The 17054-nt window shown below is 44.6% G+C and overlaps 1 protein-coding gene across 3 annotated transcripts in view; it reads right to left on the bottom strand.

The window, feature by feature from the left end:
• Positions 1–228: 228 nt before the first annotated feature.
• Positions 229–17054, bottom strand: part of LRIT1 (leucine rich repeat, Ig-like and transmembrane domains 1) — a 72292-nt gene continuing 55466 nt past the window's right edge. For all 3 annotated transcript variants that reach the window (XM_083146385.1, XM_083146386.1, XM_083146384.1), the window contains 4 exons: positions 15828–16294; positions 9598–9903; positions 8933–9109; positions 229–1235 (listed from right to left, as the gene is read on the bottom strand). In XM_083146385.1, the coding sequence (XP_083002511.1) occupies positions 475–1235; positions 8933–9109; positions 9598–9903; positions 15828–16269 (1686 nt within the window). In that variant the 5' untranslated portion in view covers positions 16270–16294 and the 3' untranslated portion in view covers positions 229–474. The remainder of the gene's footprint in view (positions 1236–8932; positions 9110–9597; positions 9904–15827; positions 16295–17054) is intronic.

The following is a 17054-nucleotide window of genomic DNA, read 5'->3' as shown; positions in this document are numbered from 1 at the left end:
CAAAAATATACTGGTCATTTCATTGGCTCCTAACAAAAAGGAACCTTCTTGTGTGCATGTGGTAGGGACAATAGATTGTAAGTTCCACTTGTAAAAGTGCTGCAGAATATTTGTGCGCTATATAAATAACTGGTTATAAATAAAATATATAATAATAACTTTTTTACACCTTTAAATAATTTACATGTTTACAAAATTGCCAAGTGGACATTATAGAAATACAGTAAATGCAATTAAACATGAATGTTTTACTGCCAATATCAAACAGTGTGATATTCCTATATACACATATTTGTTTTGTTGAGTCGTTGAAGCTCGTAGTGTTTCAAAAAGTTCCGGCACGTGGTGGATTTACTTTCTTCACAATAACTGTGAACACATTTTCCTCTATTTACATACTGTAGACTATGTCAGCTTAATCAGGCTCCAGTATGTGCTGTCTAACAGTATTCTCTAATACATTGTTCATATTCATTAGCAAAAAAATTCATTGGGTTGGCCCTCTGCTTTAGGTATTGCTTCAGAATCTACACTGGACCTTGCAGAGAGCAGTCTATTTGATTCATCAGGATTATGTCTAGTCAAATATTGCCCTTCAGCTGCCTTTGCTTTGTTACCGGTTGAAAGACTTTCAAAAGTCACATAGGAATCCTGTACAGATTTAGACTTTCGGCGAATGACCTTTTTGCAACGTCTTTTCAAAGCTCCGCAACAGACCACCAACGTTAGAGGGACAGCGATGACACAAGCCACACTGATCACCACAACGTTTATCAGTTTCTGCGTGCCCCCGGCACTTACAGCTTCATCAGTGGAAAATATAATGCACTGTTCTTTCTTGGGTATTACCCCTCTCACACAAACACAGGCAATGTATTTTGTTTGGGGGATGAGACCATCTATTGTAATTTTGGTTTTGCCAGGCTCCACATTGATCCTTCGCATGTCTCTTTCTCCAAAGATTGCATAAAGAACACTAAATACGGTGATGTTTTTAGCAAGAGGAGCTTTCCAAGCAAGCGACACACTATGGTCAGTATCTCCAATAACTTTAACACCTCGAACTAAACGCTCAGCTGGCTGTTTTGTTGGAGGAGTCAATAAAATGTTGCCAGGATCCTTGATGTCTGGTTTCATGACAGAGTTGGGATTGATATTCTGCACGCTGTACACACGATTACTGTTGACTTTGGATTGTTGCATGTTAATGTTCTCGTCTGTGGACAGATGTTTTCCTGAAATAATACAGAGAGGATCAATTATTTTTTAATGTTAAATAGCTAGGCAGCACCTGATCCATATTTCATAAAAACTTAAATACCTGTCATTTTATCTAGATTTAATGACTAAAAAATGCAGTGGACAGTAGTATAGATCAAATCTAGTTTATTCATATTTGCACAATGATATTTTCATCAAAAATCACGGAAAGGACACACTTCTGGCTACTTCTCACATCATTAGGCCCTGCCCCTGTCTTGGGAAATTGCCACAATTCGTCATATGAGAGTCAGGGCTAAAATGACATGTTTTCCATAATCTAGCCCCATCCTCTACATATGGCACATAGATTATCTCCCCATCATACCGGCTTGTATACAAAGCAGAGGGATTTGGGAGATCTGCCTACTCCTTTCTGTGTCTACCTACTGTAAAAGATCACCGTGGGGCCAGATGCACTAAGCTTCAAAAAAGATAAAATGGAGAGTGAAAAACAGCCAGCCAATCACCTCCTACCAATAGAAAATACTTAGGAAAACCCAGGCGCAGTCTTATTCTAATTTTCAGGAAAACAGTTTATACTCCTTCCACTCTCACTGGCTTCATTCAGGAATCCATATGAAAAAATGAATAAAATAAAAGAGATTGTGAGTCACCGGTCTCAGAATTCGTTTGACCACAATTGTAGTATTCCTATGGACCACTGACCTTAAAATAAGGCCCTATAGGCATACTGTATAAAGGTATCTTTACTCATCAGGATTAGGATCAGTTGATACATATAGAAAGGATCTCACCTGCAACATGTGCCCTATGTTCCCCAAAAGGTATATTTTCTGACCGGCTCCAAGGTATATGACAAGGTCCCAGGACTCCAAGTCAATTTAAAAAAGTGATTTATTCCATAAAAGTTCATGCACAAAAATCCAATTTAAAAACAGCACAACAAAAAGTCCTTCACCTGGGTCTGGATTACCCCCAACACCACTCACCCGGAATGAGGGATGGTAGGTACTTCCTGAGATGGCAACAACAGGTTCCAGACACCAGGATGAAGGATAGCAGACCTCCACAACACCGACACGTTTCGGGCTACTGTAGCCCTTTTTCAAGGTGTGGAGGTTACATAGCATCCTGGTGTCTGGAACCTGTGGTTGCCATCTTAGGAAGTACCTACCATCCCTCATTCCGGGTGAGTGGTGTTGGGGGTAATCCAGACCCAGGTGAAGGACTTTTTGTTGTGCTGTTTTTAAATTGGATTTTTGTGCATGAACTTTTATGGAATAATTTCACTTTTTTAAATCAACTTGGAGTCCTGGGATCTTGTCATATACCTTGGAGCCGGTCAGAAAAGATACCTTTTGGGGAACATAGGGCACATGTTGCAGGTGAGATCCTTTCTATATGTATCAACTGATGAAAAAATCCTGATGAGTAAAGATACCTTTATACAGTATGCCTATAGGGCCTTATTTTAAGGTCAGTGGTCCCATAGGAATACTACAATTGTGGTCAAACGAATTCTGAGACCGGTGACTCACAATCTCTTTTATTTTATTCATTTCTTCATATGGATTCCTGAATGAAGCCAGTGAGAGTGGAAGGAGTATAAACTGTTTTCCTGAAAATTAGAATAAGACAGCACCTGGGTTTTCCTAAGTATTTTCTATTGGTTGCAGCTTTTGGGAGTGGTAATCCCGTTTGGGTAAAACCTTTGGCTGCAGTCTTGGGGCGCAGTACTAATTTCCCAAAATTACAGTTGTTGTTTGTAAATCACCTCCTACGTGTCATTTTTCAAACTTAAGGGCAGATGTATTAAGCCTGGCGAAGAGATAAACTGGAGATAAAGTGGAAGAAGAAAAAGCCCCAGCCAATCAGTTGTGTTTGAAATCTGACAGTTGGGAGATGATTGGCTGGTGCGTTCTCTCCTTCCACTTTGGGGGGAATTTACTAATAAGAAAAACCTAGTTTTTCGTATTAGTATGTTCCCTACGACTGCATACGACTGTTTAGGTCGTATGCAAAGTCGTGTTCCGGAGGGGGATTTACAAAGCAGTCATATATGACTGCTTTGTAACCCTCCGATGTAGTAGTAATTCGTATTAGCTGGCCATATATACGGCCACTAATACGAATTAGTGCAGGCAGTCTGCACGGATCAGTCAGATCCGTGCAGGCTGCAAGGTGTAAAAAAAATAGAAAAATAAATAATAAAAAAAAAACAGCGTGGGGTCCCCCCCACATCTGTAACCAGCACCAGGCTGACAGAGCCGGGGCCGGTAATTAAAAATCAGGGAACCCGACAAATAGGGGTTCCCCGATTTTTAACAACCAGCCCCAGGCTCCAGGTTCTGGTTCCCAAAATACGGGGGACAAAATGACTAGGGGTCCCCCGTATTTTAAGAACCAGCCCCAGGCCAAACCAGTCAGCAGGGTAATGCCACAGCCGGGGGGAGACTTTTTATACAAGTCCCCCCGGCCAAAGCATTAACCCCCTGACCGGTCAGCCTGGCCAGGGACCCTGGGGGAGTGGGGACCCCCCAATAAGGGGTCCCCTCCTCCAGGACTTACCTGAAGCCTGGTGCTGACCCCGGTGGCCCTGTGCGGTGGCTGATACTGGTGTAAAAAAATAGATGAATAAACTATTGTTTTAAACTGTGGAACTATGAGTCCCAGCAAGCCTCCCCCGCAAGCTGGGACTTGGAGAACCACAAGTCCCAGCCTGCAGGGCATTAAATGGCCCGCTGGGTCATTCTGAGTAGAGGCGCAGAGGAGGAAGGATCTCTGCGCCTCTGACAGTCCGCAGCGGGGAGCTTGCCGGAGTCGCCGGCAGCTTGAAGAAGATGCAAGAAAACCTGGACTACATCGGATCAAGAATGAAGAACTTCCATGGAGGACCTGGGTGAGTTGGATTTTCCTTCCACAGGTACACCATGGATTTCTTCGGACCCCGGACCGGACGCCAACATGGAAATCGACATGCTGAAGAATGGCGACATGGATCCAGAACAAGGCATTGGATCAAGACTCTGGGACCTACCTACGGGATCAAGATAGGTAAGTATCAGTATGTGTGTAATGTATGTATTAAACTTTTATTTTTCATGTGTCAGTGTGGATTTATTTAACTATTTTTTTTACTGTGGAACTACAAGACCCAGCGGGCCCTTTAATGCCCCGCAGGCTGGGACTTGTGGTTCTCCAAGTCCCAGCTTGTGGGGGAGGCTTGCTGGGACGCATAGTTCCACAGTTTAAAACAATAGTTTATTCATCTATTTTTTTACACCAGTATCAGCCCGGTGGCCACCGCACAGGGCCACCGGGGACAGCACCCGGCTTCAGCCTGGTCAGGAAAGTCCTGGAGGGGGGGACCCCTTTATTGGGGGGGTCCCCACTCCCCCAGGGCCCCTGGCCAGGCTGACTGGTCAGAGGGTTAATGCTTTGGCCGGGGGGACTTGTATAAAAAGTCTCCCCCCGGCTGTGGCATTACCCTGCTGGCTGGTTTGGCCTGGGGCTGGTTCTTAAAATACGGGGGACCCCTAGTCATTTTGTCCCCCGTATTTTGGGAACCAGCCCCGGACCTGGAGCCTGGGGCTGGTTGTTAAAAATTGGGGAGCCCCAATTTGTCGGGTTCCTTGATTTTTAATTACCGGCCCTGGCTCTGTCAGCCTGGTGCTGGTTACAGCTGTGGGGGGGACCCCACGCTGTTTTTTTTTTTTTTTTTGAATGGTGATTCCTGTCGTATCCTATCGATGGTGTAGACATTCGTATTTGTAAATACAATTACGAATGTCCCATCATTAGGAATACGAATTGCTGTATTTTTGGGATAGTAAATCCTGAAAATACAAATGTTTAAAAAGTAGGTGTATTTCTGCCTACGAATACACCTATTTTTTACGAATTCATATTAGTAAATTTCCCCCTTTATCTCCAGTTTATCTCTTTGACTGGCTTAATACATCTGCCCCACAGCCTGTGATATGGAAGGTAGGAGCTGATTGGCTGTCTGTTTATCACTCTTCATGTTATCACTTTTGAAGCTTAGTGCATCTGGCCCCACATGTCTTCGGCAACTTCTGGGAAAGTAGACAAGTTATGTATGTTGTAATCATATATGAAGGGTTTTAACAAAGTACAGGAGGGAAATTTTCTTCAAAGGAAAAGAAGTTATAGAACACAAGGACATGCACTGAAACTGGAGGTACTGTAGGTTCAGGGGAATTGTTAGAAAAAATTACTTCACAGAAAGGGTAGTGGATAAGTGGAATAGCCTCCCATCAGAGGTGGTAGAGGCTAAGACAGTAGAACAATTTAAACATGCTTGGGATAGGCGCAGGGCCGGTGCAAGGCACCGGAGCGCCCCAGGCGAGTCAGGGTGGGGGCGCCCCGGTGCCGGGGTACCTGTTGCGCCGTCTGGGGAGCGGGCAGGGGAGTCCAGGCTGGCGTCTGACAGGAGCCTGCCCTGCAGTGGTGTTCTTGCCGCGCGGGTACCTGCGGCGCTGAGTATAAAGCTAGCGGCGGTGGGGGGTCCCTTCAGTGAATAAGAAATCACTAACGCTATGCGGCAGCGCGGGAAGCGATTCTGTTTTGAAAACACTGGCCACACGGCGCACGCTGATTGTCTGAGATGCGCGACAAGGACACCACTGAAGGCTCCTGTCAGAAGCCAGCATGGACCCCCTTTTGCACGGGGGGCGAGGTGCGAACTGCCACCCTCCAGTGGCCTAGACCTGCCTAGTGGTGGCGCCGGCCCTGGATAGGCATATGAATATCCTTACAAAGAAATAAGGATTAAAAAGGGTTGAGATTACCTGAAGGGTAAAAAAAGGGGAAGACTAGATGGGCCAATTGGTTCTTATCTGCTGTCAAATTCTATGTTTCTATGACTCATGGAGAAGGGAATCCGGAGGACTGCATGTAATAAAAGGCTTACATTTGATCAAGTTCAGGATTTAAAAAATGTTAGCTATTTATTAAAAAAGGGAAACATTCCTATTATGGGTACCATATTTAGGCAGGGTACATTTTTGCAGTATCAATAAGCTGTAATTATTGTTTATTTATGTAGGGCAATCATAAATAAACAATAAACATAGACACCATGTCAACAGGTGTCTATGTCGACATGGGACAAGGTCGACATGGTTTTAGGTCAACAAATGCGTTAGGTCGATATGGGTTAGGTTGACAGGTCACTAGGTCGACATGAGTTTTTTTACTGCTGACAGGCAGTATTTCATGCCCTACCATCCACTAGGGCGTGGTGGGAGAATAAAATACCCGAATGCCGAAGCACTGCGAGCGAAGCGAGCAATGCAAGGGGCTGTGGTTGACTTCCAACTGTGTCCATGTCGACTGTGTCGACATTCAGGTAAAAAAAAAAAAACAGTGAAAAAACCCATGTCGACCTCGCGACCTGTCAACCTAACCCATGTCGACCTAACACATTTGTCGACCTAAACCCATGTCGACCTTGTCCCATGTCGACCTAGACACCTGTCGACCTTCACCCATGTCGATCTAGAACCCTGTGGACCTAGTAGCCTGTCGACCCAACGGTGTCGACCTAATGGCTGTCGACCTAAATCGGGTCGACAATACGATCCACACCCTTATTTTCTGTGTTTATGCAGAAATGTTAGACGATCTATGTTGATGTATGGGGTGGACACAATTTAACTTCTACTCATAAATAGCAATAGAGCTCTCTGAAATCGTGATCTAACCCATTTCCAGCACATATGGTACACACTAATTTGCCATACTTCTTGTAATTTATATTTAGGAAACAATAATCTGCAATTTTCAGGTACTTATGGTTTGTGGAAAATTTAACCCCCTGTATGACAACCCCTGTTAGTCTTTAATTTACGCACAATGACCTAAATAATTTATGCTATCAATTCTGAACACAGGGGTTGTTAGCTCCGACTATATCTTTGCATGCTCATTCAATCTAAATTATAAGTGTATTCGTAAGTAATTTTGGTACTTGTGTATTATCACGGCACCCAATTTGCATACGTACGGCACCGTAGGCAAATTGCAATGCGATTTTCCTATGTAATTTATTCACTGCTCGTTTTGCCGCGGGTGGTGCGATCGCATGCGATTTTATAGGGTGCGATGCCATTTACTTTACTATATACTTATATAAGATGCAATGAGATTTAGGCACCCCCCACTATCCACTCCACCCCGAAGCAAGGCGAGCGGTTGCGGAACACGTCCTCCTGACCTTTTCATACCCCCACTATCCACGCCAGCGTGGAGTTGATTTAATATAGTGTGGTGAGCGCAGCGAGCCACCGAGCCCGAAGCGTGGTGAGCACACGAGGATTACATTACATGTATTCTGCACCCCCTCACGGGGCTTACTGCGTTCACCGCGCTCCGGGCTCGGTGGCTCGCTGCGCTCGCCACACTATATAAAATCACCTCCACGCTGACGTGGATAGTGGGGGTATGAAAAGGTTGGGGGGACGCGTTCCGCCACCGCTCACCACGCTGAAGCGTGGCATGGATAGTGGGGGGACTAAATCTCATTGCATCTCATTTAAGTGTATAGTAAAGTAAATGGCATCGCACCCTATAAAATTGCATGCGATTGCATGCAATTTTTTGCGTGCAATCACATCGCACCGCCCGCAGGAAAAAAAGAGCCGTGAATAAATTACATGCGATTTTTGCGTGCAATGCAATTTTTTGTTACACAGAATCGCCCACTAAGCAATTTGCTTAGTCGGCGCCGTGCTAATACACAAGTACCATCATTTTAGTAATTGCAAGTTGCATTAATTTGCACATAAATTGAAAAACCACCGGTGGATAATCAAGGTCGTGCTTTTAAAAAAAAGCTGGTGGGTTAAAGCATATAAGGTCCCCACCTCTCTCAACACATAGATTATTTAACTGCATGCACTTATGTGTAGTAAAAATGAATAACGTGTAACCTGTCCCTGCTTTTTTAGGGGTGCAGCCGTAAGCAGCTATTCATCCACTGCCGCTCTCTCCTGATGCCAGCTGGGGTAATCTAATTGCTGGTCGGAGACGGCTTGTCAATCACGTGTGCACACACGTGACTGGCAGGGTTGTGACATACGTTTCGCTAGTGGGCTTGATCACACAGCAGCATTTTAGAAAACAATCAGCAGAATTGAGGAGAATTGCTTGCTGTCTCTGTTTGTAGTTAGAGAACGCTTGTATCCAAACTTAAAGACAGAATTCTGGATGCAGGACTCCAAAGGAAGTTTGGATGCTCTTTGTAGAATATATTTCTGCACAGTGGCGGAAGTAGTTTGCATTTTACGCCAATACCCTGTGCACATGCCTATGGTGTGAGTACAAAAATGAGACTGTTCATGCATCATGGGTCATGATCATTTATTATCACTGGGCATGACTGCACAACAAGACCCAATTTTTGTCTCTCTAGGGACACGTCTAGTGTCCTGGGACTTGCTGGACAGCAACCACACTCACAGTGTGGGATCTATCTCACGGCTGAGCACTGGGGCACACTTGGCAGCAAAACGATTGGAGCTGGTGGTAGGAGATGCGGCGCGTCAGCTACTAATTTATCAATAGTAGGCTGTACCAAATCATACCATCTTCCTTGCACCACCATTTCTGCATGTTAAATCCTCAAATCATTGTTAATTTAATAATATTGTAAGGTGTTGTCTGCACTTTCTTGCTACATACATACCGCTGTCATTTGGTTCATCAGTAGTGTTGGAGTCAGTGACTAGAACGGAAATGAAGGCCTCAGTCATTCCCAGGATGTTTTTAGCTTTACATATATACTCCCCGGAATCCTTGTAGGTAACAGTAGGCAAGTTTAGCATGGACCAACTAATTCCATCGCTTGATATTTCTTGGTGCACTGCAAAACATACATGAATGGATCCAAAATTATACATGAATGAATAATTAGCGGATAATTTTAGCTAATATTAGCAAAATTTTGCATTTCTTGCAATAAAGAAAGATCTGCAATGGAATATATGTGCGTGCGTGCGTGCGTGCGTGCGTGCGTGCGTGCGTGACTGTGGGTGTGTACATTTTTAAATATGGCAGCTGGAATTGTTGATGAAGTAGATAAGGCTTGCTTAGCATAACTTCCAATTGCCTTCTTAAAACTATCAATGAAAGCTGCTGTTAATTAGAGGTTTTAACAAACTGGCCATTAGTAAATATATCACTAAGACTTCACTTTCTTTACAAATGTTGTGTTTGCTACAAATGTGACCTCATATCATGACTACTAAAAAATCTCAATGTATCACTGTAATCAGAGTAAAACTGGTTTAGAGACAAACTTAACTCCCTTTTGGCAATGAAAAAAGGATACTGGGAAGTTCCTGTTTCTACCTGATCCATTAATCTGATTCCCATCAGCTCTCCTCCAGCTTATTTCAGGTATAGGAATACCCATGGTACCACATCGTAATAGCACAGCACTTCCAATCATTGTCTTGAGTTTTGCAACTGATGTGTGAATGACTGGACTCTGACACTTCCTCAGCTCCACCTGGTTAAATGGTACTCCTGCAAGGCTGCGCGGTGAGTAGCACTTTAGGCGCGGCTCTATGAATGCTACCAAAGGAGATGGGAAGTTGAGGAAATGAACCATCTCATAAAGGCTGCAATCACATAACCAAGGATTATCCTGAAGACCTTAAAAAATGAAACACAATATTAGGTTCTGAAGAACATTTTAATCTTTTCCATGATTTCCCTTTAGGTGCATTAACATAGTAAAGCTAGGTACTGTACACACTATGTGATTTTTGTTAATGATATGCACAATAAAAAGATATTATTAACTATGTTGTTCAGTGTTTACCTCATTTTACGCCACCGTGGATATTGTATAGTGTGTATGGGGCCCCGCCTGGGGCGCTGCAGTGCGTTGCACCGGCCCTGGGTAATGGACATAATTTACTTCTGTTTGTCCATAATTTTACTATTATATAGGAGATAAATAACTTCAGTTGGTCCTGGACCATCAACCCAAGGCACCCCAGGGTTCCACGGCACACAGTTTGGGAACCACTGCTATAGGCAGCTAATAGCTTATATACATTCAAGATTTCAGGAATATATGTACAAATGCACCAATAGTAATCAATAAGGAAATATAATACATTTTTTCATAATGATGAATCTGTACAGGTAGGGTATAATGATCGTTAGAATAAATCCTGAACCCTTTAAATTTTAAACCAATAACAATCATCAAATCAGCATAAGAATTAAAGCACCTTTTGCAGAGTGTAGATAGGAACAATATATAAAACAGTAAACTTTCCGCTCACTATTTACAGATTTATTAAAAAAGTGATCTAATCTCACAAACGTTATTCCAATCCATGTTCAAAAAATTGGTACTTGTTTCCTAGCACGGCGCCACCGATTTTTATTGTATGGCATCGGGTCTGTGAAATCTGGTCGCATTGCGACGCGATTAGACCCAATTTTTAATTGTACAGCCACCCTGATGGCTGATTCCTATGTTAAATGCCCCCCCCCCCAGACCCGATTTTTAATTTTATACCCACACTGATGGGTAATTAGTATGTCAAATGGCCCCCCATTGTTAACGCCACGCCACGATCGACGCCAACCCGAAGCGCGGAGAGCACAGCGAGCCCGCGAGGGGCGGCGGTACGCATCCTCCGACCTTTTCATACCCCAAATGGGAATATAAGGCTACTGGAGTGGGTTATGGTATAAAGGGTCTGCAGTCAAAAGGTTGTTCCCAAATGGTTGGCATGGACATGGTCGACATAGAAAAATGCTCAAAACAAGCAAAATGTTGACATGTCTTTATGTTTTCTATATCAATTTATAGATTTCAGTCCATGGACCCCAAATGAGTGTATGGCTTCGCTCGCTATGCTTTGGCCACGTTACCATACCCAAAAGGTTTCTCGGGAACAGCAAAGGATGAAAAGGTTAAAAAACCTCACGTCGACCTTTCATGTGTTCACCATTGCCATGTTGTCCTTTTGACAATTTCAGCATATGGTGTCGACCTATTGAATCTTAATCTATTGACCAGATACAACTGAAGTGGTGGAGTGGTAATGCTCCTGGGGGGATTAAAGCATACAGGAGTGTTGGTGATATGCCACATGGTAAGGAGTTGGAGATAATGTATGGGCATCAACATTGCAGAAGGGTAAGGTGCAGGAGGGGGCTATTGTTACAGGGGATTCTACAAAAGTGAATCAAAAATGCTAAAGGATTTGGGGAATAATGCAACAGACGTTCTCTAGTAACACCCACATGGTGGTGCTAGCAGAGGCGTAGCTAGGGTGGAGCCGGTGGAGCACATGCTCCGGGCGCAGACATGTCACCTGGCGCCGGAGCTCTGCCACCGGCTCCCCTGCCCTGCTCGCCTGCTCCCCAGCCGCCAGGCACCTTCCAGCGTGTCAGTCTGACACTTACTTTTACAGAGCGGCCGCTCGCTCGCCGCTCCTCAGTGCAGGGAGGACGGGAGCTCTCTCTAGCCTCTTCCTCCCCACAGCTGTGCCTTCCCTGTGTGCTCAGCTCTGCTGCTGTCTGCTGCCCCTGTACCTAAGGTATCCCACTCCGGGCAGCAGCGCTGGCAGCCTGAAGTCGCGTCCCTCCCTCCTTCCGTGCAGAGCATACAGGGCAAGCACTGACACTGACAGCCTGATACAACGGAGCTGTCCACAGTCCTGCACTGCACTCATATTACGGAGCCCTCCCTACTCATCACGCTGCTGCTACTTAGAGCAAACTGAATGTGTCTGGAGCACTTAACTGTTTGCATCCCTTGTAACAGTAAGTGCTTACAAATGGTTTTCTTAAAAGTGTGTGCTCCAAGTGTGTAATGGCTAATTCTTGTGTGTTTCCAATTCTGGTAGTAGCAACTTGTGTGTGTGTGTGTGTGTGTGTGTGTGTGTGTGTGTGTGTGTGTGTGTGGGGGGGGGGGGTATAATGGCAGCGTGTACCAGTCCGGACCTATCTATGATATATTGCCACTACTGGGTTATGGCAACCTGTATTATTCTCACACACCTGCGCCCACCCCACATCTGCCCCGCTGACAACTGCAGTAACTCGGCACCCACCACTCCCCCACCCACGCCACAAATCATGGGCATCATGTGTGGCCTTATGTGTAATGGGCATTACAGCATTTGGCTTTATGTGTAATGGGTATTACAAAATTTGCTAAAATGTGCAATGGGCATTATGGTGCGTGGTATAATGTTAGGCCGTGCCCTCTTTTCGCCACGCAAGGGTCCCACCTACTACAAATCGGGGGGGGGGGGGGGGGGAGGGGGCGCGAAACATGCCCTTGCTCCGGGCACCGTGGAACCTAGCTACACCACTGGGTGCTAGACATCCATTAGGCATTTTTAAAAATTACTATTTCTGAAACTGTTTTTAAAACTATTCCTCAATTAAGTGGTTAATGGTCTCTCCGGACAATGGGGTTACTCAGGCCTGATTGCGAAATAGCAGCCTGGATGATTATCGCTCAACTACGCATTCTTATGGATAGCAGCACGCCTGTGCAATAAAGTCCAGACCCCTAAATCGCAAGTTGATTGACAGGAAGCCGGCGTTTGGGGTTTGTAAATGGATGTTTTCTTGGCGTGTCAGGGATAACGCATATGCTCCCAGGCATTTTCAGGGAGGGTGTGTGACGTCAGCTCTGGCCCCTATCAGCCTGTCTCTATTGCACTGGCCGAGTAGGTCCTGAGTTACGCACAGACTGCACACAGTAGGAAAATCATAAAACGGTCAGTACGTTGTTAAAAGATTTGCAGCTAATCGCCGATCTGCAAACTTTTCACAGGCCTTTTGCAGTCTTGCAGAGGGCAATATCTAATCGCAGAGCTCTGCAAATTAGCAGAAAAGCAATCAGGTCTGAATAAAACCAAATAACAACTTTATAATCAAGCAACTTTATAATTCAGTAAAGTAACATTTTCTACACCTTTTTCCTTGGTAAACTCTAGGATAATTCCTTTCTAAGCATGAGAATACTAATATATGGTCAGCAAGAGAGATAGTCCCTGACAAGCTCTTTAATTCTGCTGTGTCCCAATTTTGGGTCATTGTTTAGCAGAGGCAGGAATTTGTCCTGATTACAGGGCATGCTGGGATGCATGCCATCATCATATCCATTGTTTATGTATAGACCACAAATTCTGCAGCATTTACCACCAAAAGTAGGAAAAGGAAAACAATACTACAGTACGTGATTGCAGATCAAATAGCAATAGACCCTATGTGAGAAAGCATGCATTATGCTGTTATTTGAAATACAGTATGTTTTGCTTAGAAAGGATGCACGTAACCAAAGTGAAACCACTAAATACTGCAGTCAAAAGGAATCGTATCCACACAAGCCTTTTCACTAATCCCAAATCTGTATGGTAAGGAGCTATAAACAGCTTTAAAACAAAATAATACATAAAAATCCAGAAATTCTTCAAATACTAAAGACACAATTACCAGGCGCTAATGTCTAAGGGGTGAATTTATTAAGATTCTATTGACTATGGGATGTGGCCCGTGGCAATCAATCAGATTCAATGCTTTATTTATTTAGTACCTTCTCTAGAAGATGATGGATATAGGCCCTTATTCAGATCTGATCGCAGTACAAACTCAAAATGGGCAAAACCATGTGCACTGCAGGTGGGGCAGATGTAACATGTGCAGAGAGAGTTAGATTTGGGTGAGTTATTTTGTTTCTGTGCAGGGTAAATACTGGCTGCTTTATTTTTACACTGCAATTTAGATTTTAGTTTCAACACACCCCACCCATATCTAACTCACTCTGCACAGGTGTAACATCTGTCCCACCTGCAGTGCACATGGTTTTGCCCATTTTGAGAACAAATTTGTACTGCAATTAGATCTGAATAAGGGCCATAATCTTGTTGGTTGCTATGGGCAACATCCCATCTTCAATAGAAGTCCCATCTTAGTTTTTTTTTTTTTTTTAAATAGTCTTTATTAATTTTCTGCTTTAACATACAAGTTCATAGACAAAACAACAACACTAACGTATCAGTCCATCTGCCTTTTATCCTATTGTGCTGGTTACATTCTTTAAACCAGGCATGTCCAACGTTGGCCCTCCAGATGTTTTGAAACTACACATCCCAGTATGCTTTGCAATAGTTTTAGCATTCTCTAATAGCAAAGCATGCTGGGATGTGTAGTTTCACAACATCTGGAGGGCCAATGTTGGACATGCCTGCTTTAAACAGTTGACTGTACTTTAGTCGTATTTGTATCCTACATTGTTAATACTGTTGTGGCAGCCCTCGGGGGGTTAATTATTTTCATGTTACTTATCTCAAACATAGGCCCTTATTCTGCATCGTGCGGTACGGCCCGCGTGCGGCCGTACCGCCGATGTTTTTAGTCTGCACATGCGCAGAGGTCAATCTGCGCATGTGCAGCCCCATTCGCCGCAGACGTATTTCGTCCGCCGCAAAGGGGGCGTATAGGGGCGTGAGGGGCTTCATACCCTCATTTCCCTATGTATACGCCCCGCGTTTCATGGGCGTTCCCATGCAAACGCGGGGCGTATGCATGCTAATGAGGGTATGACGCCACTGATGGGGGCGGAAAGCTGACGTCGCCGGATGTCAGCTCTCAGCCCCCATACAAGCTAACACACGGACGATTGTCCGTGTGGTCTCAGCTTGCGGGAGCTGCTGTGGCGTGCGGCCCTGCCTTCGATGGTCGACGACCATCGAATGCAGGGGGCAGCTCCCACCATGGTGGAGGCGTACGCCCCACCATTTTCATGCGGATCGCCAGCCGTCCGTGTACGGACGGCCGTGGCGATCCGTCTCGTGGGCGGGGATTGGTTTGTGCGGCCAGAGCACCGTGTGCGGCTCTGGCCGCACCAACCAGAATAAGGGCCATAGTATGGTAGGTGGGAATCCTCCCTTGAATCTTTTTAGTGGAGTGACATCGCATGGGGTGATTTTGGTGGGGGATTCCCATATATAATTTACTTGCGGTCAATCCGTGTTGTGGCCTCTTGGGGCTTTACTCTCTTAGCTTAGGAATTAACTGCTATGGCTACTACTCGGTGGAGCAATGAGAGTTTCTTTATATAATCTTTTAACTAACCAATATTGGGCATAAATATCATTCCGTGTCTGTAAGCATCACCAATACTAGAATCAACAAATGCATCACATAACAATTAAATATAATATAACCTACACAGTTTAAATTTAACACATTAAATAAGATCTGTAATCTGTGAATTTTTGATCACAGGTTTCTGGAAATGTCTGATAAAAAATATATAGAATAGGTACTTTTATGTTAGTTGGGCGGCCACTAAGCTATTTGCTTAGTTTTCCGCATCACCTCACGGGGCTTGCTACGCTCACCATGCTCCGGGCTCGGCGCTAGCCACACTATATACAATCAACTCCATGACGACATGGATAGTGGGGGTATGAGCGTACTAACTATAGTGGGCGCCCAACTAACATATAAGTACCGAATATTATTTAAGGGCAAGTTTGCAAAGTACTGAAACATAAGATGCCAGAACATTTCAACCTCATGACAATACTTACCAAGTATTAGCGTAGAATGATCATTTGAAAAATATGAGGCGGAGTGTAGGTTTAGCCAGGACGCGATGAGTTCCTGAGGAAGTGTAAGGAGCTTATTGCTGGACAGATCCAGGTAAGTAATGTTTTTCATATAGCGTGCCGCATCTTTAGGTATTGACGATAATTCATTATTGTGTAAGTCAAGCAATCTCAGTCGGGGTGTGCTGGCGAGGGCCTCCCAAGGAAAGGATGTAAGGTCATTGCCGTCCAGTCTAAGTTCTTGCAGTTTCTTCAGGCCCCGTAATGTAACCAGACTTAAACTCACCACCGAATTATAGGGCATCCAGAGAAACTCCAGGTTTGAGAGTAAATGGAAAGCTTCCCCTTGCACACGTCTTATAGCTGTCTTTTCTATGCAGATTTTAAAGGTGTCTGTCGGAATATTAACTGGTGTTAAGGTCATCTCGGGGTCATTACAAAGTACTGCCCTGTTTAGAAAACAAAAAAGAACAATGTAATATAATTTTATTTTAAAACCTCTTTGTCGAAATAGGTTGAAGACAAAAAAATACAAATGACAAGAAAGCATTAGTGTAACTTTTACAACGTAAAATATCTAGGGGCCCCCTGTGGTTGGCATGTATTAAAAAAAATTATTAGCTAAAGGTTTTCTGCATGTGAGTGGGGTAGTGCTGCAGCTTAACCTTCCAATGCGACAATGATTGATGGTGCTGAGCTTTGGGTGCCAAGGCACACTGACTGCACAAGTGTGCAGTGCAGTACTGGGAGTTGACTAAGTCCCATGAGACTTTGCACAAGAGGTCAGAGGCCGAGAGGCTTGTGCTGAGCTCTTTATGCTGCCTTTACTCTGTGCTTTGACGGTGTAATATCATCCTCTGTCGTTTGCGGCCAGTAATGACAAGTGGGAGGGGCCCCGCATGACCCGGGCCCCCCGAAGGCTTAATCCGGCCCTGGCTATTAGAAAAAAAATAAAAAATAAGTTAACAGCCAAAACAAAACACACAAATGAGTATAAAATTATGAAAAAGGAGGGAAGGTGGAATAAGGCAACAAACTTGTCACACTCAGCCGCGGCGGTGCGCGGCGGGCATATTACTCACCCGTCCGCGCCCGCCGTCGGCTAGCGTGTAGTGGTCTCCGGGTCAGCGGCAGCGGGCAGCGGCAGTCTGGTGGGCAGCAGGCAGCGTGGGACATCGACAGGTGTAGCAGTGTGTGCTGTAATGGTGC

This window comes from Crinia signifera, chromosome 6, assembly GCF_055691185.1.
Source record: "Crinia signifera chromosome 6, ASM5569118v1, whole genome shotgun sequence".
Lineage (NCBI taxonomy): Eukaryota > Metazoa > Chordata > Amphibia > Anura > Myobatrachidae > Crinia > Crinia signifera.
Note: the sequence above shows the minus strand (reverse complement) of the source record. Positions and strands in the feature narration are given on the sequence as shown.